This window comes from Anser anser (assembly GCF_964211835.1).
Source record: "Anser anser genome assembly, chromosome: 13".
In the NCBI taxonomy this organism is placed as follows: Eukaryota; Metazoa; Chordata; class Aves; order Anseriformes; family Anatidae; genus Anser; species Anser anser.
Genome location: NC_139734.1, coordinates 10,604,625 through 10,632,160, shown reverse-complemented (window position 1 = coordinate 10,632,160; position 27,536 = coordinate 10,604,625). Strand labels below are relative to the sequence as shown.

The window sequence follows — 27,536 nt, the reverse complement described above, 5'->3', positions numbered from 1 at the left end:
CAGACACTGGTGGTGCTCATCTTGGACACCTACTACAGAAGCAATCAGTCCTGCTCAGCATCTTGTCCTCTTTCTCTGTCTTCTCCTCTGGGGGCTGGCTTTTGAGTCCTGTCCTTAGTTAATTTAACTTTATTATCTCAAATACTGCAGGCAAAATGAGAGAGGGTTTGTTGTTGTGGTGGGGAGGTCTTTGTTTTGGTGGTGGTGGTGGTTTTTGTTTGTTTGGTCGTTTTAATTCTAATACAGAAAATAAATATGTCAATACTTCCCTACTTCCCTGCTGGTAGAGCAACACCCCGCTCCTGGTTTTTGTCATTAACAAGCAAGAGAGCTTCAGGTCTCCATAACAGGCAATGAGCCACCATGCTACATCAGGCATTAGGAGATTGTCTGGGCAGATGTGTGAAGAACACATTTGCACCTTATGAAAGGAATGATTATCAAGTTAAAAACAATAAGAAGTTCAAGGGAGATTGAACTTTGCTTATTTACCTCTGTACCCAGGAGGAGCTTGGATCTTTCTGACCTTTGCTTGTCAGCAGACCTTCAACAAATTGTTGAAACAATAACGCTTCGTCAGGCTGAGGAAAAATAGATGCTGATGTTGAAAAACCCATTTATTGTAACTTGGGAACATAAGTGTTCAGAATGAAAGCATCTTAGCTGGAAAGATTTTAAGAAGAAATAATTTAAGTAATCCTAAGGATCTAGATTATTTTGTCCATATTGAAAAAATAGACAAGCTGTTGCCTTTTTCAGCACCGCATTGCCAAAATCCGCTTTGTCCCCAGGATTGTGGCCACTCCAATTATCTTTTCCTCAGGCCCTCTTGGGGAATATGATGTTTGCCCACAGTCCTTTCTATGTCGGTTAGTAGCTGGCTCTGCCAGGCGTCCCTGTTTCTCTCAGCCTGGATTAAGCAAACAGGTAGAGTTACAAGGGGATAAAGTACTGAGCAGCACTTCTGGAAGGCATCCAGTGCTGCAACTGTTAATTTTGGGGGTCCCCATTAGGCTTTCCCATTTAAATCAGCTGGCTCCAAAGGTTCCCTGCAGTCCTTTGCTTTGCAGTGTTTTGACTTGACGCCCACAGAGCTCCATCCTGAAGGTGCTGAGCTCCCCCTGGAAGAAACAGCACTGTTTGCACACAAAATCCCAGCAACGGGATCTTGCATTTATTTTGGTGTTGATGAAAAAGGCTTGAAAGGCAAGATTTTCAGCCAGATAAGGTTAAAGAATTAAAGATTCTCTGTTTCCTTTTGCTGTCATTCAAAATAACAGGCATAGAAAATTCTGTTTAAAATAGCTGAGCCTTTTGACTTAAAGGGTTTTCATGTAGAAGATTTAAGATGTCAGGTTTAAACATGACACTGATAGTATTAGGCAAAGTATGAGAGCAGATACTTGTAGTAACTGTCATTTTTTTGACTGTTTATTAATGGTCTTTTGTGATTTATAGTGAATGTTGTGAAGAATCTTCAGGTCCATTTATCACTGAAAGAAGCACCTTTTCTTCTTAATACCTATGTATGTCATAATTAGCAGTGGATGCTCCTTAAAGATACAGCTCTGTTCTAACATAAAATCCTTTGAGATGTTACTTAGTCCTAAATAGATTGATTTTTTTTTTTTAATCAGTAAAGCAGTGTAGCCATGTATTCTGTAACTGGCAAAAAGCAACATTAAAAGGAGCTCATGTGAGGTAAAAATACAGAGAAAGTTCATACTTTTCACTCCAAATGGAGGTTTTCACCCCATTTTAAAATAAATTCTAAGAATACCTACGTTTCAACATTCAGCTCTATTAATATTTTACTTGAAAGGTTTCTGCCTGTTCAAAAACCAAGTTGTATGCTGGAGTACATCTTTATATCCATGAAAAGCTCTGATGGTGTACCATAAATTCATCATGTGCGTGTAGGAATACTTATTTTAAAACTATTTCAACGTAATTGCCCTTTATTAATAATGTTGATTCCTTTTTAGTATTATGGCAGTAGCAGTGAAACTGTCTGCTTGCAGTTTTCATTAGTGCCCGTGTACTTCCGTGGCCCCTGCTATCTGCTGACTTAACTCTGATGAACATAAATATGCTTGGAGTCTCACAGTGCGATTTGTATTAAGAACAGGGAAGAAGCGCCAGGAATTGAATTGTTTGGGCCATGAAATCCCAGGGAGACACAGGAACTGAACGAGTTTTTGAAAGTCTCAAGCCAGTGCTGTTACCACAGGGTTGTCCTTAAAACAGTGTAGTAGGAATTCCTGTCCCCAGTTCCTCCTCTTTGCTCTGGTCTGGAAGTGGCTGTGCTGATGATCTGTTCCCAGGGAATTCACCTGGAGAGTAAATCCTCAGGTAGTTTCCTGAGTTGACATTGTGCCACTTGTACACAGCGCACAGGTGTGAATGACTGCTGTAAGGCTGTGGAAAATCAGGATATGCTTTTTGGCACCATTTCAAGCTCAGAGGTGTTGTCTTACACATGGAAAGGAAAAAAAAAGTCCTTCTTTCTCATGTTTTCTGACTGCTTGGCTGCTCAGGATAGTAAAACAAGCATTCCTCAGATAGCAGATGTGATTGCAGGTTTTTGGGATTCAGAGACTTCATGTGGATCCATCTGCACCAGCGTGTCTTGGTCCCATAGCTCCCATTGCTGTTCCCAGTAGGCCCTGTACACTGAATTCTGTTTTCAGTTGGAACTGAAGTAGAACTGAATTAGAACCGAGCAGTGTAGTTAATTTACAATGTTATTTTTGCAAGTTTCTGCCATACACGAATGAGAAAAAAGCCAACACTTTGCTTTAAGACGTTCACTTTGGACATTTTTTTTTATCATGACCACACTTGGACTTTCTCCTGAAATAAGTAAAGAAAAAGTACAAATAAGTGACTCATTAAATAAATATGTATATATATATATGTATGTTAACTTGAAATTATAAATAATTAGAGGGGTGAATACGTACCTGTTAACTTTCAAAGAAGATTCACAAGGTGTACTGAACAATACAGTATTCCACATTTCCTTTGTGGAAAATAAAGAAGTTTCTACGTATCAATACTCGTATGTAGCTTGATTCAGTGGGGCAATATTGATATAATAAAATGGTTCCATTTACATCAAATGGGGCCCTTTGGAGTCTCACGGTAAGAGATAATATTCTTGTTCTTCCGCATGCCAAACACACAGTAGCACATCAGGGCATAGTACAAATAATACTCTCTGACACATGAATCCATTCACTAAAATATCGTACATCAAAAACTCTACATACATTGCATTCTCTGAACGATATCATGCTCACAAGATTGTTTCCAAACTCTGAGGTGAGCGGGGGGATGCACGCACAAATCATGGACACAATATTGCTTTTAATATGCAAAATCCCCTTCCCTTCCGTGTCAAGTGAGTATAAGAAAGCTGTGAAATTGGAAGGAGGGTGATTACCATACCAATAGTTCAGAAAGTTTTTCATGTGCACCAACAGGGATGTGTCATTAAAATTCCTTCTCTTCTGTTGTATTTTATAATTTCATGGATGATTTGATATGTTACACCTGTTCTTCATCACAGGTGTGATAAAGAGGCAGAACTTACTGTGGCCCAGGAAGAAAACCAGGAAAAGGGTCAGAATAAGACAGCAGAAAGGGTAGCATGGTTAAAGTCACATTGCAGATATATACACACAGTTCCACCTAGGATTTGTGGCTAATGTAATTCTTTATTGGAAGGCTTTGACCTTGTTACGGATTCTTGGCAGTTTTCCCCACTCTATTCATTACTAATGCAAGCTGTCAATCACTTTAGTTCTGCTTTGACATAGATTGTGGCTCATAGGAGTTAGCTCTGTCATTCTTTTTATTTCTTTCATCTTTACTATCCTTTTTTATGGTCTTTAAAGCTGGAAGTATAAAAGGGTTATATGGGTATGAAAAAAATCTGTTTCAGTAACTCTATCAACCTTGTTATAAACAGTCTTTGATTAAAACAGTTACTTTTGAACACAGTAAAATGAGAATGTGGCTTTTTACATACAACATCTTGTAAACTAGCCTCCCCCTCAAAATAAATCAGAAGTCCTATTTGCATTACAGTGTTCAGGATTGATACAGTCAGATCAGCTGCCACGTACTGAATAGCGCACTGTAGAGGTTTTTGCTTTCCATGTGTTTTGACATGAGAGAGCCGTCATAAGTGATGTCTTACTATGTGTGCTAATGGTTGCTGAAGTAACAATTTTCACACCTTATTTCATTCCATTGACCTGGGTGGTGATTAATATTTAAAAAGGGCTTGATACAGGTTTTCAGTTCCTGTGTCAACTTGATCTTTGAAAGTTTAGATTTGAATCCTACCAGCCTGGTGATAAATAATTTAATACTAACCAATGGAAAGGCAGTGAACAAATCATTCAGAGCAATCCTTTTCTTCAAAAAGCAATCTAATGGCAGTCATATATAAATTTGAAGATATAGATATGAACAATTTATTTTAAAAAAATGGCAGCTCGCTTTCAAATTAGAATAGAATATTACTTCCTGATAATCGCGTAAGAATAGAAAAGAAATAAAACTTTGTTATTGAACAGTTATGGTATTAAATTCTGACACTAAATATTAATCTTCTAGGTGCTACTGTATTATTATCTGTTAGAATAATGAAGCAGGCTTTTTTTGAACATTTACACAGAATTAGCCGGCCTAGAAAGCCCCTCAGGTTCCTCATGTTTTTCTGTAGGAAGAGACTCTGGTTGGGCTGGCTTCTGAAAAGATGAAGACAGTTTGTATCCTCCAGCTCTTCTCTCAGAATGCAGTGTAGTGAGTGGGAGAACAGTACTTCCCCGTGAGTGAGTGAGTGCTACGGTCTACTCTGCTAGAGGATGTGGTGTGGTTGCAGTGCGCCCAAATCTTGCTCAGAACTGGGGACCCACCTTCCAGTGCCATGTGCAATCGGAGTCTTTGTTCTGAAGAACATCTGCATTTAAAATAGAGAAGTCAAATTGAGGATAAGGCACCACAGTCTCTCTTCTACTTAGCAGTAAGTGATGCACAGAAATGTTTATTTCTCAGACTCAGAGCAAAATTCCTCCAGATCCCTACCCAATGCCTTAACAGGAAGATCAACAGTTCTGTCCAGTCTGTAGTCACTTTTCCAGGACAGAGCTTCCCCTTTCCAGATTTCATTGGTTGCATTTTCCCTAAAAATACCCTGTGCAGTAAAGCAACCTTTGCAGAGTGATGCTTCTTGGTGGAAATACATTGCCAGCATTGATGCACTGTTGACTTACTGGTCAGTTCCCATCTACATTTTCCCACTGCCCAGCAGCACTCTGCTTTCTCCAAGCTTATGTTTTGATTTCTGGGTAGAGCAATGGAACAAGTGTCCAATTCATCATTGGCCTAAAAAGGAAGGGTTGAAATGAATAACGCTATTGTTTGAGGGCACTGTCAATTTGCCAAATTCTCTTTACAGCAATTAGCATGACTACATCTAATTGGTGAAAAGTTTGGGGAAATGTCTAAGGAGTTGTTAGGAATTTTTGTTCCTTGATGAGTTATACGGCAGTGGTATGAATTATTCAACATTTTTTACCTGTATATTTATAGGGTAAAATGTTGAGTGTTTTTCTTATTAGAGGTTAATGAGTTTTAGTATTTCAAATTATTTTTGTTTTAACTACCAAGTCTAATCTCAAAGGCCATTTATTACATCAGTACTGTAAATGATGTGTTGAAAATAAAGTAATAATAGTCTAGATGATAACAACTACTAAAGAAGTATAAGTTGCATGTTGGGTCTTCTCTTCTCTAGGCAGCATAAAAATCCAAACATATACAAATGCCACACCTGCTTTCATTGGTTTTGGAAAAAGACTTCGTAAATCAGAAAGAAAAAAAAAGGGGGGGGGGGGGAAAGCTGAAAGGAGACATTTTAAATTTAGGCAGATCACCCATACCAGTCAACCACAGTGAATGAAAGACTGTTGGTGTGTTTGATAAACTTGATGCAATTCCCCACCATGAACCATAAGCAGCTGGCTCCAGTGCCTGCTCTTGACAGATGCCACACACCTGCAAGTCTCAGCTTCTCTGACTTGAAGCTTGATTTCAACAAGTGCTGAAAACCACTGCCAGGTCCTGGTGATACTGGTGCTTGTCCTCTCCCCCAAGACATTTCTCATCTCATACTTTGTGCCCACACTGTGCCACATCCTGCAGCCAAGCAGCAAGGGACAGGGGAAGTGCCACATGCTGCAAAAGCAGCAGAAGGGAGATAGGTAGAAGTGCTGCAGAAGAGCTTCCTTCCAAATTGCTTCCAGATGTGCAAGTCTGTTCTGTCTGCTTCATTTCATGGTAGCAGGGAGGCAACCAGAAATGCTTTCCAGCCTGCAGGCAGTTAGAGACATTATCATGATGACCTTTGCAAAGGATGGAGAGTTGATTCTCCTTCACTTGCAGGATGGGAGTACTTGCAGCACTTATAGTACTGCACCAGCAGCTCTTGTCTGTGTGGTGCGAGAAAAGCAGCTTCAGAGAAGGGTAAGCAGACCCTGATCTAGCTGGCCTGAGGAATGGGGAGCTGTGTTGTTGAGTCACATGTGTGTTTTTCCTCCCAGATAGCACCCTTGTGGCACAGCTCTGGGAGAGGGTTGAGCACATCTGCCTTGCAGGGTTTCAACTCATGTGCTGAGCACACAGCTGGGAAAATGTGGAGCACGAAGTGAAAAGGGGGTCAGAACCGATGTTTCCATTAACTGCAGAGGGGCTTCATGCTCACAGAATTTGTCAGGCCTGCACTGAGTCCAAGGGTGATCGTAATACCTCTAATGTTTGCTCTGTGTGTTTGGATTGCAAGCTCTTTGGCCCAAGGACCGTCTCATCGTGTATTTACACAGATCCTGGCACAGCAGGTCACTGGGCTCGGTAGGGGCCTCCAATCTCAAGTGATAATAATGAACTGGCTTTCTTTTAAGTGTTATTTACCCAAACAATACTGTGTTCCGTTGTGAAGCATTGTTTTTATTAATTTTTTTTTCAGTTCAAATGAAATAAAAACATTGTTCCTCAGTGTTTGAGTGGACAATATGAGTGTTCATCTCCTGCTGAGAAATAAAAATTCAAGAGTTTCAAATACCAGTGCTTCCTGCCCCCTTTAGTCACTCTGAGGCCTTGTGTCTGATGATAAAATGCTTTAAATCCATTTTAAACCTTGTCCAGGCTGGCATTCCTTGTTTGGATCTTAGCAACACAACAAAGCTTGCTTTGAAAGTCTTTTACAGAGGCAACCCTGAGTTCACGTAGGTGATAGTTATGTGAAGAAGCCCAATTTATTCATGTAACAGCTGCCTGAATGCACATTTGCAGAATCTATCCAAGCATCTTTTAAAGCATGTGATTTAGCTTTAAAGCTGAAGAAGTCTTTGGGAAGAGCGCAAACCAACCTGTTCTTCTGAACTAAACGATCTATTTTATTTAAGAAAAAAAAGCAAGCAAGCAAGCAAGCAAAGAAGCACAGAAAACAACACAGATTTTTTTCCATGCACTTCTTTGTGAAAGGTCTGTATGTTTTCTTCTGTTTCACTGATCAACATTATTAGAAGATGACTGTGCATGTAGCTATATGCAAGATGTCTCTAGTACTGCGAGAAGCTAGGAAAGGCATTTTGGGTCTTATCTGATTGTTTCGCAATGCATACAAACAGGGCTACTCTCAGCTCAAACTACATGATGAAAAGTGAATGCTTTGCTTTAAAAATATAGATCAGCAATGATGTCTTCAGCATGAAGCCGCCTGATGTAGCCAAGGCATAATTTTATTATCCCAGATGAAAGACAAATATGACCTCATTGTGTTTCGTATGAAAAAACATTATTTTGAGTCTGTCTGGTTCCTGCAAGCTTGCTGAGCTATGTTATTCAGTAATTTTTGGCATATGATAACTTTTTTTCTGAGGCTGGTGTGCAGAAAGAGAGGAAATCAGGCCAGGTTGGAGCTGCCATCTATTTCCATGGTTTCGGTCTTGCCCTTTGAGTTCTTTGTCAGACAGCTGCAGTCTGCCACAATACAACTCCAGTTTTTTTATGTAGGCACATCCCAGCTACAGTGTCAGTTCTCTTCCAGAGGGCTGAATGATGTAGGTTGTATTTACAGGCTGGAAAGGTACGGGCCATACCTGCTGGGATACTGGCTTTTTCTTCTTTGATCCATTATAAGAGGCAATATTCTTAAATCAGTGATCTTCATGAGGGCAAATTTGCAAGCACTGACAACAGAGCATTTTGGGGGGCATACCTGCATAAATAGGTGTGAGCAGACCCACCTTGCCCTGACATAAACCACCCCAGACAAGGAGCTTTGTCACTGCAAGAGGCTGGTGCAGGCTTACACACCCTGCCCAAAGGCGCGGTAAATCCCTGCAGGTGGCTGGTGCCCCACCAGCTCCGTGCACCCACGGCCCTGCTGCTCTCTGCACGACCGCTCCATGCCATGCTGCCCGATGCTCAGTCCCGTGCTCTCGGAGCAGCTGCTGGTGGTTAAACATTTCTTTGTCTTTGCAGAGAGCTCTCTGCTAGGGAGGCGGGAACTGGGGTTTTCCACTAGGATGAAATGTTAATATTGCCGTGCTCGCTTCCATTTTGGGGTGAAAAGAGAAAATAGAAGTGAAACAGATGAAGCTTACAGATTTAGGGGAAAAGCTATTTCTGATTTACAACTTCTTTGTTCTGATAACTGTAAATAACACTTTTTTCAAGGTTGATGTTGCATTTTATTATTTTAGAACAGAAGTGTCATGTTGTCCTACTCAGATTGGGAATCCTTGTAATGTTTTCTGTTTTTTTGTTTGTTTTTTTCTTATTCCTTCTTGTGAACAATTGTAATAAAGTAGGAAAAGTCAGTTTTCATCTACTTGCAGTGTTTCCCAAACAGAAAATATACGACCAAAACTACAAGATATTGAATTGCAAGTCAAACTCCCCCACAGTCACGCTCACTTTTACCCCACTGTTGTTTCCTTATTTACTGTAAAAAAGAAGTGAAAAAGTTATTTCCCTATACTTTCCTGTGCTTCATTGAAAAGAAGAGTTAAAGAAAGAAAAACAAGTGCACAAACGGTTTCTAAAAATTGAAATTAAATACAAATTTAAGATCAATTTTGTAATGTATCTATGTTTAATTATTGGTATTTCCAAAAGTATTATATATGTTTTTAAAAGCATCTGTTCTTTATATTTACCTGTTACTTCCAGCTGAAATTTGGTAACAAGCTCTACTAGAGTCAGTTGAGCCTCTAGAAGAGGAAAAAAAAAAAAAAAAAGTATATCCGCTTTAATGAGCAACAAAGTTAGTGATCTGTAGCAATTACCCAAGTGAGTAATTTCGTTTCATTAATGCACCCTAAAGCACCAAGCTGGTTTTGTCAATGGGCACTGCAGGGCCATTGCAATGCTCAAAGAGACAGTTATGTTACCAACCACAGTGTAAGGGATAGGTTTACCAACAAGAAGGGAGAGAGAAAGTAGCTTAGCATGAGAAGAAAATTAAAGACCATTTATTATTGTCATGGAAGCCAACGGCAATACTTCTGAAGGCTCTAGTGGAGCAGGATTGGTTTTCTTCTGGCTCTTCTTACTTCCACTTTCTTGGTTACTATGTTTTTTAAGAGGGCATCTTGATGCACGTAGCATCTCTGAAAGGTGAAGGAGGGCATGTGCCTGGCTTAGATGAATCCTTCTCACAGAAAAACAAAAAAGCAGATAGCAGAAATGAAGGGAAAGCAGTATTATAACTTCAGGGCTTCTCTGGATCACTAGACATGGGACACACACAGCATATGATATATTAAGGTGAGGTATTGAATATCCATAAAAGAGTACTAGCAAATGGTGTCAATTTTCAAACACTTTGCTTTGTCAGCTTCACAAATTTAAAATCAATCATCAAAAAGTCTCTACATAGATCAGCTGAAGAGACATAAAACCTTACAGTTATTTCCCTGACCAAAGATAATAATAATAATAATGTGAAATTAAAGATGAGTTTATAAAGACTCAGACTGGCAGTGCTAAAACTGGGGTCATCCAACCTCTAAGTTTAGAAATAAATGCTGAGTAAAAACAATTGAGACCCAGCTCACTGCTAATGAATACATCTTGGAGGACAGTTGAACACACAGAAAAATGGATTTCACAGAGAGACTTATTTTCAGCTTGAACACCATTTTCTCACTACATTATCATAAAGAAATCATCTCATGAGAGAAAAAACAGCTATAAATAAAAAAACGTTGGGCAGTCCCTAGAGAGTTGTCAGAAATGTGTAGTTTTTGTACACCACAGTGTAAAAGTATTCATTAAAATTAATTTTTAAAATGCCCTGTCCAACATTAGTTGCCTGATGTCCTTTCTTTGTTCATAAATTATAAATGAGCCAGCAAAAAATGAAGAAAGCATGATTTCATTAATAAATTATTTAAGTAAGATTGTTAGTTTTTGCAATCATTGGGCTAATAAGCTCAAGCTTGTGATCATATAATCACAGAATGGCTCAGGTTGGAAAGGACCTTAAAGACCACCCAGTTCCACCCCCTGCCATGGGCAGGGATGCCACCCACCAGACCAGGTTGTCCAGGGCCCCATCCAGCCTGGCCTTGAACACCTCCAGGGCAGGGGCATCCACAGCTCCTCTGGGCAGCCTGTTCTGTGCCTCACCACCCTCTGAGGGAAGAATTTCCTCCTAAGATCTAATCTAAATCTCCCCTCTTTAAGTTTAAAACCGTTCCCCATTGTCCTATCATTATCTGCCCGTGTAAAGAGTCTCTCTAAAGTGAAACTAAAGTGCTTCTCACTTGAGCATGATGATGATGATAATGTTATTAACACCATTATCAGTGTGTCCCACGAAGCATAAACCCAGCCGGCTCCCTTGGTCCCAACGTGGTGCCATGGCCTCTGAAGCTTCCTTCGGGGCTGTACTGCATGAGCGGGAGCCGATGCTGAGGACAGTCGGTGTGAGCAGGGTTCGCTGGGTGGCTCCCCCCAGGTCAACACTTCAGAATCTGAATGACAAGCAGCATACTGACCCAAGGGGATCTTCTCCCCACAGCGGCCTGCCGGTGCCAGCAGCACATGCGGCTGGCTTGGCCCATTCCAGCGGTGGCTCTGGGAGCTCCAGCGAGTCCGAGAGCAGCTCTGAGTCTGACTCCGACAGTGAAAGCAGCTCCAGTGACAGCGAGTGCAATGAGGAGTCACGCAGTGCCACACCGGAGGTAAAAACACCTTTGCAGATATCCCCTGGCAGATGTTTGGAGGGGGGAAGCATCAAAGATAGAGAAATCCTACTCCCTGTTAGGAAAATGTTGGGATTCTGTGCAGCTTGGTGCTGTTGACTTTTTTCTCCCTTTACAGTTTTATGTGTATGACCCACATACTCATTCTAGCTTTTGGAAGAATCCTTCTGGCCTACATTTGAATTGCTTTAAAGAAATATTTAGATTTTTGCCAGTAGCTAGAGAAGATTTTATTGACACAGTATTCAGCTGGGACTAAGGAAAGGCAACATGACAAAACTATATCTTCAGGGACCAGCTAAACTTTTTAGTTGTATTAAATTTCTTCAGGGCCACATTGTAAACCAGATAAGGAAGCCTAATTAAGCATAAATACTCCATAAATACTCCCATAAAACTAGCAGTCACCACTAGTTGACTGAAATAAAAGGGTGTGTTAAAAAGTTTTCACTTAAAGGGAAAAGCATTGCTTCTATCTGAGATTTGTTCCTTGTTGTTCTTCAAATTGCAGCCTGAACCCCCTTCGACAAACAAATGGCAGCTGGATAAATGGCTAAATAAAGTGAACCCCCACAACAAGACCATCATCAACAATCAAAATGAGCCTCACAGCGAGACCAGCTCCCAGCCACAGAGCAGCCAGCAGGCCGAAGGGCAAAACAAAGGGAAGCTCAACAACAGCCTGCCCCCGACCGATTCCAAAGACCGGGCGATCCTCAGTCCCATCCGAGAGAAAGCCAAACCGCGGGTTGCCCAGAAAACCCCAGAGGCAAAAAGCTCCAAGCAGAAGTCGCCAGCTCATAATGAGCCAACTTCACAAAGGACTACTGGGAAAAAGCAACCCAAAAAGGTAGAAAGGACTTCCAGTGTAGAAGAGTATAACTGGCCCAAACCAAATAATACCAGCAACACTCCCAAAGAAAAAGACCCGCAGGAACCCCCCGAGCAGCCAAAGGTTCGAACTAAAGCAGCAGTTGGGAAGACCGCTCCAAGGAAGGAACCACGAACGAGCACAGGTCTCACTTCAGAGAAGAAAAAGTACAGAGGCCCCAGCAAAATTGTCCCCAAGTCCCGGGAATTTATCGAAACTGATTCGTCTACTTCTGACTCAAATACAGACCAGGAGGAGAGCTTGCAGGCTAAGATACTGCCAGCTTGCAGTGGGCCGGCGAATGGTATCAAAGTGAAGGACTCTGGCAGTAACATCCTCAGTGTAAGTAGCTTAACTAGCAATGGCAGCAACACATCCATCGACCAGACCAGCAATGACTTGGAGGAGCAGCTCTTTTCTCCTATCCCAATCGTACAAAATGAACTTCTGTCCCCACTGAGAGAATATGAAGAACTCAAATCTCTTTGGGTGAAAATAGATCTTAGTTTACTCTCTAGGATACCTGGGCAAGAGCCTTTTGAGACCACATCTGTGAAAACTGAACCAAGAGAGGCAAATGTGAAACACAGACGACCATCTCGAGAGTCCCCTACCCCAGCAGCTGAAAAACCATCCACAAAATCCAAAAGGAAACACAAGGTAAGTCATTTTCATCGTTCAGAGGAAAACATTGAATTTCTATGCATCCTTGAGGTCAGGACTGCAGTCACTGACTCCTCACTACACCTGCAGCAGGGCTGTGAGGAGGCATCATACCACTAAGGCTTCATCGTTTTTACAAAGGATGTACATTTTCCAGTACATTACAAATTAACATCAGAAACAAGTTTAAAAAAAAAAAAAAAACACAAACTCCAGCTGTCAAAATTAACGATGTATTTTGTTTTTTTTTGAGATTTATCATACAACCTTTTTCGCTGTATTTGCTCACTTGCCCAGTAATTTGCAGTGTTCTGTAATCTGCAGAAGAACTCCCAATGACAAGTGTATATTACTAAGGATTCAGCCATACTCAGAAAATGTGACTTCTGTTTGGAAGGCAGAGTTTTATTGTCTGCAGAATTTATGCATTTTCACCACTGGCTTAAACAGGCATAACTTCATTAAAGTCAATGGAATGGTGCTTGCTTATGCTCCTGGTGAATTTAGTCTCTATATTGTTTTGTTATACAAATGAATTTGATTCATAGAAATATCATTTGCTTAACTAGCTGCTCTCTGTATGCAGCTACCTGGAAAAGCAAATATGTTTTGTCTTAAGGCATCACGTTTTATCATGTGTTTTATGTTATTTATGCCCAAGGGTATCCTATCTTGTGGGATATGACAATGCACTTTAAACTAAATGTGTTTTCAGAAAAGAAACTGGGGTTTTATATCATAAATGAATTTTTGTAGTCATTTTTTTTCCAGCTGAAATGGCTGTGCTCTGGTCTCCCTGCGAGAAGTCATCATAGCGTATTTTTTATACCCCAAATTTTATAAATCATTGTGAATGTGACTTCAGCTGTCTGTTCTGGCAAACTTCTGAACAGCATTGAAATGCTGAGTTTGAGCAGTCCAGTGGTACGAGAGAGTTAATGCAAGACAAAGTCAGACAATGCCAGGCAGACACAGGGTCTGCACCCCTGCCTACATGAGTCACTGCACTGGCTCCTTCCCTGTTGAATTAAGTGGAAATAATCACATGAGTAAACTCAGCAGGTTTTTATTCAATTTATATTCTAGCTGTACACTGAAGGCAGAGAGGTAAGAGGGAAGGAGAAAAGGAAGAGGAAAGGGATGTATAAATGTCAATGTTTATATGTATTTACAATAGTGTACAATGGGTATACTAATTATTAAAACAGCGGTGCATTAGTATGATGGCTAAAACAAGAATATGGTACTGGCAAATAAACATAGGGCTTCCAGGAAAAAAAAAATAAAAGGGGGAAATAGGGGGCAGGGGTTATATGAAAGCTGGAGTGTTGGAACTTCGTTAGCTGGGACTGTGAATCAGAAAGTAACAATGTGAGGAATCTCACTCTGGGATTGCACAAATATAAGCTACACTCTGAAAGAGCCTGTTCAGTTGCTGTGTGACAGTTCAGTGCTACCCAAGAGGAAACAAACCAATTACAATGGCTTTAGGGTATAACAACAGTTAAAACAGGGTAGGAAGAGCCTGATTTGGATTTCTAAATCATGCTATTTAAAGACTTATTTTAGACATCTACTAATGGGCTTGAAGGATGATATGAAGTTTCCAGTGACAGAGCAGTAATCAGCTTTGCTTGCACCATCCTAGTTCAGGCACAGAAGTCATGCGTTAGGGAATCTTTCAAAGCAAATTTTCAACCAGCTATCGCTGTTGATGACTGCCACCTTAGAGCTCAGTCCTGTAGTCTTTCAGTCCTGTGAGGAATACTTACTCAGGGAAGTTTTCTCAGTGACTTCCGTTAAGTCAGTGAGTAAAAGCTATTTACATGAGTAACATTTGGTGCTATCAAGTCATTCTGTCTGAATTATTAATTAAATTCCAATGTTACAGTATAGTTACAGAAGATAACTATAGCACATGAGGTGTTTTGCTTCCTAATTATCTGGCTGTGTCACTTATATAACTTCACGTCATGTGTTTGGAGCACTTTTAGCCCTGATTTCAGGTTACCTCCACTTCTCTTAGAACAGTATTTTAACTGCTGCTTCTGTAAAGGAAATACACTGAGATTCCTGAGCTCCTCTTAATGGCAAGTGAAACTGTGCATAGATGCACGATCTTTCAAGCTCTGCATTTTTTGTTAAAGCAGTCGGAAAACCTGGATACCTTTGTTGAAACCAAGAAGCAGCGCCTGGAGGACCCTTCAGCTTCGTGCTTGCTCCCACCTTGTATCTCTCCAATACCGAATCACAGATTAACCAGCACTAAAGAGTAAGTTCTTTTTTTTTTTTTTCCCATTACATTCATGAGGGATTTCACAGTACTGTTCTACAGATGTCTTAGATGGGAAAGCATAAGTGACCAGGCATTGCTATTCCCAGCCATTAGGAAGAGGGTCCGCATGGTTTTGGATGAGATTCGTTCAGCTTTCTGATGGGCTACTGGAAATTAGAGTCTCATCGCAATCCTGAAATACTCTTCTTCCACCATATTGCATTCTTTCAAGGTTCTTTCTCGCTCCCATCATCCTTCACCTCTATGGCCAGAATGGGATCCATCTGATTGTCTGGAAATTATTTTTGAAATTGTTTTCCTATGAGACAGTTCTCAGTTTTCTTGAATGAAATAATGACTTTTCCATTCACTTAAACTGTGCATACAGCAGTGCCAGGGGTGAGACCCTAACTGATTCAGACACACATGCATTGTATTTCAGCAGACATGTAATCAAATAGTTTGTGCCTTTCAGTGTCTTTGAGATACAGCTATAATGCTTCAGCAAACAGGCACCATGTAAATAATGATTCTGATTATTATAATCACCAGATTAACATTCTATAAATAACCAAAGAACCCAATTCCCTTCTGTCATCAATTTTGTGCTTTTATGTTTTTGAGATGAGGCACTGCTTTCTGCTTCGCAGTAGGACAAGCAAAGAATCAAATGCTCGATGTGTTTCTGAAAACAATTTGATTGTATTAGTATCTAAATTCAGATAAAGCTCAAAAATCATTTATGAAATAGTACACAGATTTTAAAATCCATAAAGAAGGTTGAGCATTTATTTGTGCTGGTGTAATTACAGAGGGACTTCAGTCCTTGAGCTAACCCCTCATTATACCACTGAGAAGATCAGAGTTTGACTCTGGAAAAGGCAGATGATTTGGAAGTTACAGTGTGATGGGTAATATGTTGCACATTTGATAAACATCATGATGGATGTTGCTTGATTGTCATTGCTAGAAATACAGTGAGTAGATATATATTGCAGAGAGAATCAAGGATTAGCCATCCCCAACACCTCCACAATCCATTAAAAAATCTTTCAACTCTTGTCTTCAGCAAGCCCAAAGGATCCACCCCCAACCTGATGTTTCTTAATTTGAGCTTGTTTTCCAGGTCATTAATTTGATTCCTCAGAGCTTTCAAGCCTTTGGTATTCTCTGTTAAAATATAATTGTGTCCATCAATAGTTATTTCTATATGGTACCTTTTCCTCTCACCTTCCTCAAGTTTTGAAACAAAATTTTCTGACTGCTTTTCAACTGCAGAGACCTGCATCATACTACCTTTATTATTGGTGTCTTCTGAGTTCATTTGATACAAATGCAATATTATTTGATAATTCAGGTCTTCAGCTCCCACTGATATGCATCTGAACATAGATCAATGTATTTCCCAGAAGATTAGGGAGCTGACTGAACTGTGTGACAACACATTTCTGGACCGCCCCAGGTTGTTTTTAAGCATTCAGGAGTGGTTCTGTTTTCCACAGGGTTAAGTAGAATTTTAAGGGGAGGAAGAAGAAAGGGGAATCTAAAACTGTGCACTGTTCAAAGGCGTGGGGGAAAATAACACTTCAGTGGTGAAAAGTTGAAAGATAGGCTTTGCCATTTAAACCCTCTTTACTCCCAAAGGTCCTATATTTTCATTCAGAACTCTCTACAAAAGGGCTTTGAGAAATAAGGATGATTCAGCTACAGCTGACAATGAAGTTCACCCATTAGGAAGGTGTTACGTCTCCTGGTGGATGTTCTCTCTCGGGAAGAATGGTAGATCTCTCCTGTTAGAAGATGGTCCCTGTGCCGACAAGCCGAGTACCCCAAGGCAGGCTTTGGAGGCTCTCACTGGGCTCTTTTATAGGTGCAAGAGTGTTTTGACAGAAAGAACACAATCTCTGGGCTAAAATTTGGAGGCATTCAGGGAGGAATTAGTGGAAGATAGGTACACCTGTGTTTTTGCAACTCCAAATAGCTGCCTGTGTTTGGTTTCGGCATTTAAATATCTTTCTCTCATAATCTGTTCCTAAATGTATGGGCTCAATAAAGTAAGCAAGGATGCACAATTGAGTTTTAAAGGGTTACATGTCTAATATGGGCAGTTATATGCCTAATTTCCGCAAGTTCCTATGACTTACGTATGCAATTTGAGTGTAGAAATTTGGAATGGTCAGTTGTGAACTTAAAGGCCATTTGCCCAACCAAATAGCCATTCTGTTGTATGTAGTCGTCATACAAACAGTTATCTCTCTTGTTCCTTCCCTCACACAGTCTGGGTCTCATGCCTTTTCCTAAATCTAATGTGACATTTAAAATATACTTATTCAAACAATCATCACTGTATTTTCCCTGTTTCTAATATTTCATAGCATACGAAGAAATAAACAATACTGTTTTGTGCCCAAGTAATTCATAGTAATAACTTGAAACACTGCTGTGAGTCAGATTTTTGTCAGATCAGCTACCCACTTTGCAGCAGAGGATTGTTTGTGCTTTTACTTGCTTGCCAGAGCAATTTTAATTTCAGCATTAATTGTATGTGCTGCTGAATACCGTTTATATCTAAATACCTGATTGGTAGACCCAGTCCAGACAGAGCTCTGTTTGCCAACATTTGGCAGTTTGTAACAACACAGAGAGTTATGTGCTGATGCAAACTGTGAGTCTGAATTTCATACCAGGGAAACATGCCTGCCGTCTAGCAGGCATGCTAGACGTATGTCTGAGGCAAACATTTCAGGCTGGTTTTGGAGATTTCCTCTTCGCTTTCGTTTGACCTTTGGTTAAAGATGCACCTGTACCTGGCAACGTATTAGCTGATCCTTTGGGTAGTCACAGCGGCGTTCGTTGCAGCTCATTCAAGGCAGAGACAGCCTTCTACATCTATGACAATGACTTCAGCTTCATTCACTTGCTGCCATATGGTCCAAGCTAATGTGGGAGTGACCTTTCCCTGCTAACCCCCTGCAGAAAATCAGATACACTGTCAATGTGCAGCAGTTCATTGTGGACAGGAGAGTAGAGGCAAAGGAAAGCCAAGTGATCGGTACAGACAATGGCTTTATCTCACTAATAGGCCAGAGATACCACTGCATACCACAAGGAGTGGATAAAGAGAGGGTAAAGAAAAGCAGCTTGAAATGTAAGAGGAGATGGCAATTCCCTCACACTGACTTCTTGTTGCCTGCTTGCTTGCTTTCTGCCCCAAAAGAAACCAGGCTGAAAAAAAAAAAAAAAAAAAAAAAGGCAGATGGGGAGCCTTCTCGTTCCTTGGTAATTGGCCTTCTCAGACACAAAAATTAAACCCTGCAGCCAGAAGACCATCAGTTCTGCTTGTGTTTTTTCCTTCCACTTTTATTGTCTTTCTCCCTAGATTTTAAATATAGTTTAACTAACAATCATGTCAGCCAATTAAACCATTGAGTCTCAGTAATTATTGTAATAAATTCATTCAAAATTAGTGATTACTGCAATCAAAGACCAGTTTCTTAGCCCATTAACAGCCCAAAGCAAAGTGACAATCTGGTTAACTGCTGGTAACAACTTATTTCACGGAGGTTATTGTTAACATAAATGCTTTGGTGTAAATCTGAGGAAGGTAACAGTGCTAAATAAATTATCAGTGTAATTCCTGTGAAAATTTATAGGATTAAGTGGGCAACTAGGGAAAAGAAAAGAAAAGAAAAGAAAAGAAAAGAAAAGAAAAGAAAAGAAAAGAAAAGAAAAGAAAAGAAAAGAAAAGAAAAGAAAAGAAAAGAAAAGAAAAGAAAAGAAAAGAAAAGAAAAGAAAAGAAAAGAAAAGAAAAGAAAAGAAAAGAAAAGAAAAGAAAAGAAAAAAGAGAACTTATAACCATTAAGTATTGCTGTTGGGTTTGAATTTTAGTTATGCAGAAAAAATATATCCTCAAGTGCATTTTCAGTTGGGGTTACATGTTCTCACCTGCAGAATGGCTTCTATATCTTTGTTTGCTCTATCTTGTACATGAGCCCATAGGTGAGGTGAACAAAGTCTCACACACTGCCCAAAAGGGAGGTCAGGCCTCTGAATATGATGCCTCTTCTGGAATGTACAAATGTCACTCAGTTGGAGAAGAGGCTTCTACCATGGTACCTGCAGCCTTCTTCCTTTTTTCTTGTACTGCTTTCCCACCTCCATGTAGCAACCAAGGAACATTGTTTGGATTGCTCTGTGTATGCTTAAATTTCACCACGTAGTGACAGACTCCATGCTAGTGCTGGAGTCTTGTTTTAGCCCTGGAAATAGCCACAGATGTGTGGAGAAATCTCGCTAGTGGTTCCTAAAGTGGACTTAGCCAATGGCTCACCTTCAGTTTTTCTTCAGACACTTTGGAGGTAGATCTGCCAGACTCAGTTTCTGTTCCCTTTGCAAAGCTGTACCAGGGCAAAGGAAGAGCTCCACACCCCTCTTGGTGCAGGGGCACGTAGCTCTGTGCTCTCATCCATACGTGTTTGTTAGACAACCCACTGAACAGCACGCTCAGGGTAGTCCTGTTTAGGACACTGGCTTGGGAGGCAGAGGGTTTGGATTCTGCTCCTGGGCATTTCATTAATTGTCTGCTTTGCCTCTGTACACAGTAACAGTTGGGGCAGTGCTTGCTTTTCTTTGGAAAACTTTCCTCTGGAAAAAGTTCAGAGTGTTATTGTGCTAAAACTATGGTAACTTGTCTCAGTTCCAAAATGCCCTTTGGTGGTAAGAAGCTAACAGATGGGGCTTTGAGTGAGAACTTTTTGGAGGACATGCTTGCAGGACCACATGTGCATGAAATCAGTCTTCGCAGAGAACTGCCAGTCTCCTCCGACCTGGTTGCTTTCCTTTGATCTTCAGGCCCATGTGTTTTCCAAACAGGACAGCATCCATACCCGTCCTACTGTAAGGCAGTATGAATTCTGTGCTGCTTTTATTTCTTCAGTCTGAGGATCTTTAACATTAGAGAATTTCGAAGTTATTTTTAGCTCTGCTTCAGTTGAATTAAAATAGTTTTGAGTAGAAGAGCTATAAAACCTGAAACACAGGGGTTTGGTTTGATATCACTTTGTTATGAAAACAGGCTGAAATATTTTTGTACCACCAAGGGCCCAAAGTAGGGGAATGATCAAAGCAGGTGTTTGATCTGTTGGCCATTGATCATTGATTGATGCTGTTGGGGAAACTGCAAAAGAGGCTGGCCTGGAATGAGAGGGTGCTGTTACACTGCATGGTGCCAGAATGAGGAGCAGGGAAACCTGGGTTGCACTCTTCTCTTTCACTGGCTACCTTACTGCAAAGTAAATCTATAATTCCTGACACTGACTGAAAGCGACTAGGAATGAAACATAAATTCTTGTTGACTTAATTTGCTATTGAAATTTTAGTCAATAATCATGAAAAGTAAATGATTGTATAGTGCAATATCAGATGTCTAACAAAAGATTAAAATTCAGGTTATCTTCATTGACTGGATTAGAACAGTACCTAAAATAAAAATCTATCGGTAGATTGATATGTTAAACAGTGGTAGGGTGCTGTGTTTTTTTTCTTGATGGATTTGAGGGGAGAAAGGTCTAGCATGTGTTTTTTTTTGTTGTTTTAACTGTGTATCCCAGCTGCCATTTCCAGCCAGCTAACAATTTCTGTACATAAAACAGACAATAGATTATCATATTACTAGAGCTTTCATGTCAAAACCACATTCATTTTCTGAATCACGTTCAATTCATCAACCAATATTTGCTCAAGGGCTTTTGCCAGCTACAATGTATCATTTTAATATAGTGTTGAACATTGGTTTTATTCTAGAGGTCAAATAATTATTATCTTGTTATTGTTATGGTTATCATTTTGTACTTATAAATTATTTTTTTTGTTCACGTGGCACGTGCTATTACGTGTTTTTGCAAAGGTTGCTTATGTGGGCCCTAATCCACCTCTTAAAAAATGCTTAATGTTAAACACGTAAATAGCCATCCTTGATGTCAAAGGAACTAACCCTGGGCATAAAACTTTTCAGCACTTTGCTGAGTCAGAACCTCGCTGACCTCTCAAATGAAGACTGACTCAAATTAGCATTTAAAGTGGGTGCAATTTGTACTAATGCACTGGAAGTCGTCCTCCAAAGTAGGAGGTTTCTGCAGCCATTGAAAAGGCCGAAAAGGCAGGGGTGGCTCTTTTATGTCTGCCTTGTCTCCTTTTGACTTTGTTTCTAGGACATGAGGGATCACGGCTCGTATCTGAGGGTAGAACTGGCTTTTCAGTAAATAAAATCTAGAGCTTTGTGCTGTGGAGGATTAACCACGATTGAAATGCAGCTGGTTCTTTTCTGTGTCCCAGGAACAGCAATAGCTCCGTGAAGAAGGTGGCAAAGAAAAGAGAAGAGAAGCTGTTCCCTCCTCCGTTATCCCCTCTCTTGGATGAGCCTGTGCACCGGCGGCACAGCAGTGACAACAGCTCCTTCAGCCAAGAGACCAACATCACAAACACCTCTCAGACCAGCAGCTCTTCCTCTTCTGTTTCTAAACACAGAAAGAATGAAAATAAATCCTCATCTAACCCCAAAGGAATCTGTGTAAGTAACAGACCTCAGTTGCTGGAAGTGAACAAGATAAAATAAAATTAACTTAGCTTTGTTCTGTTTGATTTTTTTTCCCAGTATCTATTTTTAAATCCTTATGTAGTTTCACTCTAAAGCAGAAACGAGTGAGATCTTTGCAGAGCTTTTTAGGTCAGCATTAGGCATCTACTTGGTGTTGTGTATCACTCCCTGAAACACCTGGTCCCTGAGCCTCAGAAGAAAGCCTTTGCAGCCACTGACTGGCTGTAATTATTCACCCAACTCTGTAGACACAACAAGCACATTTTGCAAATAAAACGTCAAGAATTTGTATATCTTTCACATGAATCATTACTACAAATTATCGGGCAAAATTAAGCAGTATAGTTATACTGAATGTTGTAGCCTAAACTAAACAGAAAATAAAAATCTAACAAAAATATACCTGTCCATAGCACACTCAACACAGAAATGTCTTCTTGCAGGTTTGCAGCCTCCCAGCCTTTAGCAGCAAGGCGTATTTGCACCTAATCTCCATGAATTTTGTACTAACTTTTAGATATTATGTAAGTGGTAATGTTTTTCCCTCCAGAAAACACCATTCTGTTAGGGCCACGTCCCCACCAAACACTTTCATATAGACAGTACTTTCTTTCTTGCCTTTCACCAGATTCAGATGATTTTTTACTAAAAATACATGAAAAAGAGACAAAGCTAGAAGCTGCATAGCAAAATGATTAAAAAAAAAAAAAGGTAAAATTTCACATCAGTTGGTCATCCTCTTTAAAAAATAAAAAGGGAAACCGTAGTTTTCTGGCCCATTTTAGGAAATAATCCTCCCATTGGAATTTCAAGTATATCACTTAGAATAGAACTGTATTTTAGTATCACTGTCAGAATTAAAAGACAAGAAGAGAATTCAGCCACAGAAAAGGACACGTGTAGCCCCATTTTTCACAGTTCGACACTTTGTGAGAGGTTGTTGCCATGCTCTGTAATAGTAAAACTCAGAAGTTGTGTTGGAACATAAGTGACAAATTGCTTCACCTTATTCATTCATCCCTGTTGCTTTCTGATACCATTGTGTCACTTCAAGCTGCAAGAGTAATACACACACCTTCAACTGAAATCAATGCCAAAATGAACTGCGTATGTCAGCAAATAAAATATGCTATGTAAACAGCAGGGCCACTTCCTCTCCCTCCCAGCACCTCCAGTCAGATTTATCCTTGGCATATCTATTATCCTGGTACCCAAAATATTTGTCTTCTAAAATAAGCTAGAATTCTTTTATTAGTTCACTGATTCATCTTAAATATAGTTTATCTGGTTGCGGACATAGCGTGAAAGTTGCAATTGCCTGATTTAAATGCTTCTGTTATGCTTCTATTTTTAATCAATACAGAGTCACAACTCTTGACTTCTGCTTTCCATTCTTCTCCATGTTCTGTATAACAAGGGTGAGGAAACTACTCCTTGCTCAAAACTGAGCAGACTTTACAGACACCTTGCAGTTACCTACTAATTCTATAGAAAAAGGTGACAATAGTGTGATCCACCTCAAATGAAGTCATTTACATCCAGCCCTTCTGCATTAGATTTCCCCATGCTGGCTTTAATGAGTGCCTCCAGTCAGAAGTACTGTGTTACCCAGGCTGGCTTTCACCTTGGAGTGTAGGGAATGAGTTCAGGTGAGGGGTCAGTGGTGAAGTCATAATGCTTACTTAATCTAATAGGCTCATTAGAAAGGATGGAAGGTGGTTTCATGAGGTTTCCAGGATGTAGTTGGCTACACATGCATGCTACTTTGCACCTTAGTTTTTTTTATGTGTCTATATGTTTTGAATTATGAAGAATTAACTGCAGTCCTTTTTTCTAGGAGGAAGAATCCCACAATGCACCAACAGCCAATGCTCTTCTTGATACCAGCCATCTAGAAACAGACATCTGGTCTGCAATGCCAACTCTTTCTAATGGGAATTCTGAGCCCAGAAGACCTAAAATTACATTTGATGATGTGTAAGTACTATTGGATCTCTTTGTGCTAGTTGCATGTTAGATACTTAGGATTTTCGCACAAGTAGAGCTCCCAGTGAAAGAGCTTATCTTTGGTTTTAATGCTAGCACTGGACACCTGCGTGGATAGTGCTGCACAGTGGCACATACAGTTTTAATCTTTACAAATGAACTGTTGTCACTGATTAATGAAGTCTCTGTTGATAAATGTTTTCAGATCATGAATGTTGGCTCACAGTAATTCTTCTTCATTTTTTTAATTAGTTTAAACTATTTTTCCTTTTCCTCTGTTCAGCACATGTTAATGGCTCCTGTGGGTGGCCAGTTTTCACAGCTAGTTATTTTGCATTCAGGTCACCCATCAAAACTTTGCATACGGTAACTTCAGATTAATATCAGGTTAAGATTGAAAGAGATAAGTGGGTGTATATATCTAAATTGTTCTTGGAAGCAGTCAGCATTTTTCTCAAACAATGTTTGTCCAACTGTATGAAAACAAAGACTTGAAATAATTGATTCTGTCTCTTAAGGCTCCACAACGCAGATTATTACATGCAAGAGGCTAAGAAGCTAAAGCATAAAGCAGACGCATTGGTAAGATTTCAAGGCTTTTTTGTCCTTTTCCACTATGGAGCTGAGTATTACAAAAATGTGTATTCTGAATCTCATCTAAAGCCTCGGAAACCAAGAGGAACTCTGCTATTGACTGAAGTATGTTTCAGACTGAACTCTATAAACAAACTGTCTGCAACCATTTGACCATCAGGCCAAAGCCAGAGCACCATTCCTAGACTTTAACGTGTCATTCCCCCAAAAAAGAAACTTTTTGCAATATCTGGTATCTCTTCTGGGGAGAAGCAACAGTCATGCTGTGTGCAAAGGATGTAAAATAATATCTAAAAGATTATGTGTTTTTGAAATTTGTCTTCATACTCACTTTGAGCCCAAACCAAAAGTGTTGAAATACTCTGTAACAGAAAGCTAAGAAAGACAAATCACCCTCCACCCCATTATCATGTGGCAAAACTATTTGATATTTCAAATCCAATTGTTTAAAATTTACAGGAATTGATTTTTAAATGATGCATTCATTTTTATTGCATGCTATTAGGCTGGTAAATAAAGACTCTACAGGCTTTTTTTTTTCCCAAAAAAATCTTGCAGTGAGGTAATTCAATGCTGGGAAAGATTTTTCTCTCATTTTGGCCCAGCTAAAATTCCAGTAAGATTGACCTAATTTTGCAAAGGGTTTTGATAGAACTACCTAATCTGCCAGATTGTAGTTCTGTCATAGTTTATTCAATCCAAGATATTGCTAGTGTTGAAGTGCCTTTAATGGCCACTTGTTTTGCAATAAGAGCTTTGCTCCTCTATGCTTCACAAAGTGCAGAACAACAGCTCATTTATGCAGGCTAAGTGGAGCTTGGCTCACCTATTTATTTAAACCAAGACATCTAAAACAGAGTGTGGCTATTCATTTCACCCCTCCAATTCTTTTTCTGTTGTAATTTGGGTGATTATTCACCTCTCACTTTATTATTTGGAGGTTTTGTGTATGCACATTATGTCATTCCACAGCAGAGATTTTTGTAGCTGGGAAGAAGTGTTTGTCAAAAAAAGAAAACAACTGTGTGCTATGTTTCAAAAATTAAAGGAAAATTGCTCTCCCTTCTGCTCTCTGATGGACTGAAGGAGTAAAGGAGAGTTAACGTGCCAAGCTACCTGCTTCAGGTCACCAAGATATCAGCTGTCCCTCCCAACACGCCCATTTGCAGGAGGTGGCCCACACCGGTCCCTACTGAGCGGCTCGGAGCATGTTCAGTCGGAGCCCTGGTGTCTGCACATGGGGAAGGCTGGCAGAGGCAGACTGACAACACCTCCCGCAGCTGGCTGACCTTTAGAGAAAGCACACGTGGCTCTGGCACAGGGCTGCCTGCTCCACGCTAGCAAATATTTACAGGTTCAGGCTCCTGGTGATGTCAACACGCTATGTCAATCTGCTTCCCTCCACAGCCTGATTCTCTCAGAAAGTGTTGACCTGTCTTCCATCCTCTTACCTTTGCCTATGCCTCGTGGAATTAGTGGTGTTTCTCAAGCAGAACTAAGAGGAGCAGGCACGGCACATCATGCTGCTGCCTGTAGCCCAGCCTTTTCTGTCACTAGCAGTTTGACACCCCAAGTGCTCTTACAGGAATGTGAGGCCATCCACTACAACACAACTTGTTGGCAGACGTAAATACCCGTGAACAAGCTATCTGTTTTTTTTGTTTTTTTTTTTCCTTTCTGGTATTTAGGTCTCAACTCCCCACCCCCATACAGCTGCACACAAATTATCTCCATGTAGCACATTTGCTGTGCAAACCCGTAGTGTTAGTTGTTCTAAGGAAACAATTTTTTCTGGTTACTCGGTGCTGACATGGCAAAGATCACACAGAACTGAAAGATGTGTGGCAGTGGCTGGAAAGATAATGCACGTGACCTCAGAATGTGTCAGCACATGAAAATGAGATGCGTGGCGATGCTGTTTCTGAGCTTGTATGGAAAAGAGATTTCTGGTGAAGGTCAGGGCATTTTGCATCATATGGGAGTGACCCTGTGAAAACCTGTCCTTGTCTGGAACAGCAGTGAGGAATCAGCTGATTTGGGCATCAGGTTTTTTACAGTGGCCACTAACTGTACCATATGGAAGAGATCTTGGAGACTTTGCTCTGTTCCCAGCTGTGCTGGGATGGGCTGGAGTAATTCCACCTACTCCATTGGAGTCAGCATAGAGCAAAGGGCAGGGTGAAATCCCATTTCTGGCTCACAGTGTACACCCATACTAAGTCTGTTCACAGTCAACTTCCTTTTTTTGTACTACATGAAGTGTTCTTTGGAAGACCTGAAGCAAGGAATTTGAAGTATATGCTGAGTAGTAGCCAGCAGAGTACAGGGAAAACATAAAAATATTTCCCCTTTTGTGATCATTCAGGTAATACCTATCAGTTGTACAAAGACTTTGTACATAATCAGTGTGAAAGAGCAGACCTTGAAATTAAAACCTTCCAGGAATGCAGAGGGAACTAGTTATAAAGACAGCTTTGGAGTAGCCACAAAGCCAAATATACTGTTACCTTGAACCAATATTAAATGTTCTGCTTAATATATTGCTAGGATAGGCTTCCATTTTTGTGAATGGAAAACATATGCAGATGCATCAAAATATTTTGATAAAGACATCCAAAGAAAATTTTAAATGACTTAAAGTATATTGGATCTCTTATATCAAATGCCACATTAGTAGAATTCTTACATCCAGCTATCAAAAATTGAAAATGTTAAATACTATTATAAAATACTTCCTATAAAAATGTCATATATAATATTCATTACACATAAAAAAGAAATCAGTATGTCTAAGTCAGTTTAATCACAACCATTATGAGGGCTAAAACCTTTCGCAATAAAATCCTAGTAAAATAAAATATTTAGCAGAGCTATATTTTTTCCTTTTTTTTTTTTCCTTCCTCTCTTTCAATCATCACATAAGTGATGAGATATTTTTTTTTGTCAGCAATCACCACAGAGAGTGACATCTGACATATGGCATGGAGTTGTTACTTAACCCTTGCATAGCAGCATGCAAACTTACTTCGTATATTGAAGAGCAATATGGATTTGTTCAAACATGCTGAGTGTCCTTCATTGCCTGTGTAAATCCGTGGATGTCAATTGACTTCCCTCTGTGCACTGCCTGGCCATGTATTACCTGAAAAGATTTTGCAAAAATATAGACCTTCCTTTAATTTCTGTGTGCAATTCACCCTTACCTAGTGGTATCGCTTTGCTTTCATCCTAATGCTCATGTTGCTTTGTATTATGATCTGTCTACC

At 40.1% G+C, this 27,536-nt stretch overlaps 1 protein-coding gene and 1 long non-coding RNA gene across 17 annotated transcripts in view; one reads left to right on the top strand and one right to left on the bottom strand.

Moving 5' to 3' along the window:
• Window positions 1-27,536, top strand: part of AFF2 (ALF transcription elongation factor 2) — a 426,609-nt gene that overhangs the window by 382,458 nt on the left and 16,615 nt on the right. For 14 of the 16 annotated variants that reach the window (XM_083797145.1, XM_083797153.1, XM_083797147.1 and 11 more), the window contains 6 exons: window positions 11,102-11,264; window positions 11,797-12,816; window positions 14,967-15,091; window positions 21,429-21,663; window positions 23,528-23,667; window positions 24,195-24,258. In XM_083797145.1, coding sequence (XP_083653271.1) covers window positions 11,102-11,264; window positions 11,797-12,816; window positions 14,967-15,091; window positions 21,429-21,663; window positions 23,528-23,667; window positions 24,195-24,258 — 1,747 coding nt within the window. The remainder of the gene's footprint in view (window positions 1-11,101; window positions 11,265-11,796; window positions 12,817-14,966; window positions 15,092-21,428; window positions 21,664-23,527; window positions 23,668-24,194; window positions 24,259-27,536) is intronic. The other 2 variants (XM_083797142.1, XM_083797148.1) reach the window with 1 other exon arrangement.
• LOC310880827 lies at window positions 200-11,093 on the bottom strand. The gene is made up of 2 exons (XR_014571941.1): window positions 2,964-11,093; window positions 200-2,853 (listed from the first exon to the last, which is right to left on the bottom strand). It is a non-coding gene; the product is annotated as an uncharacterized lncRNA (long non-coding RNA).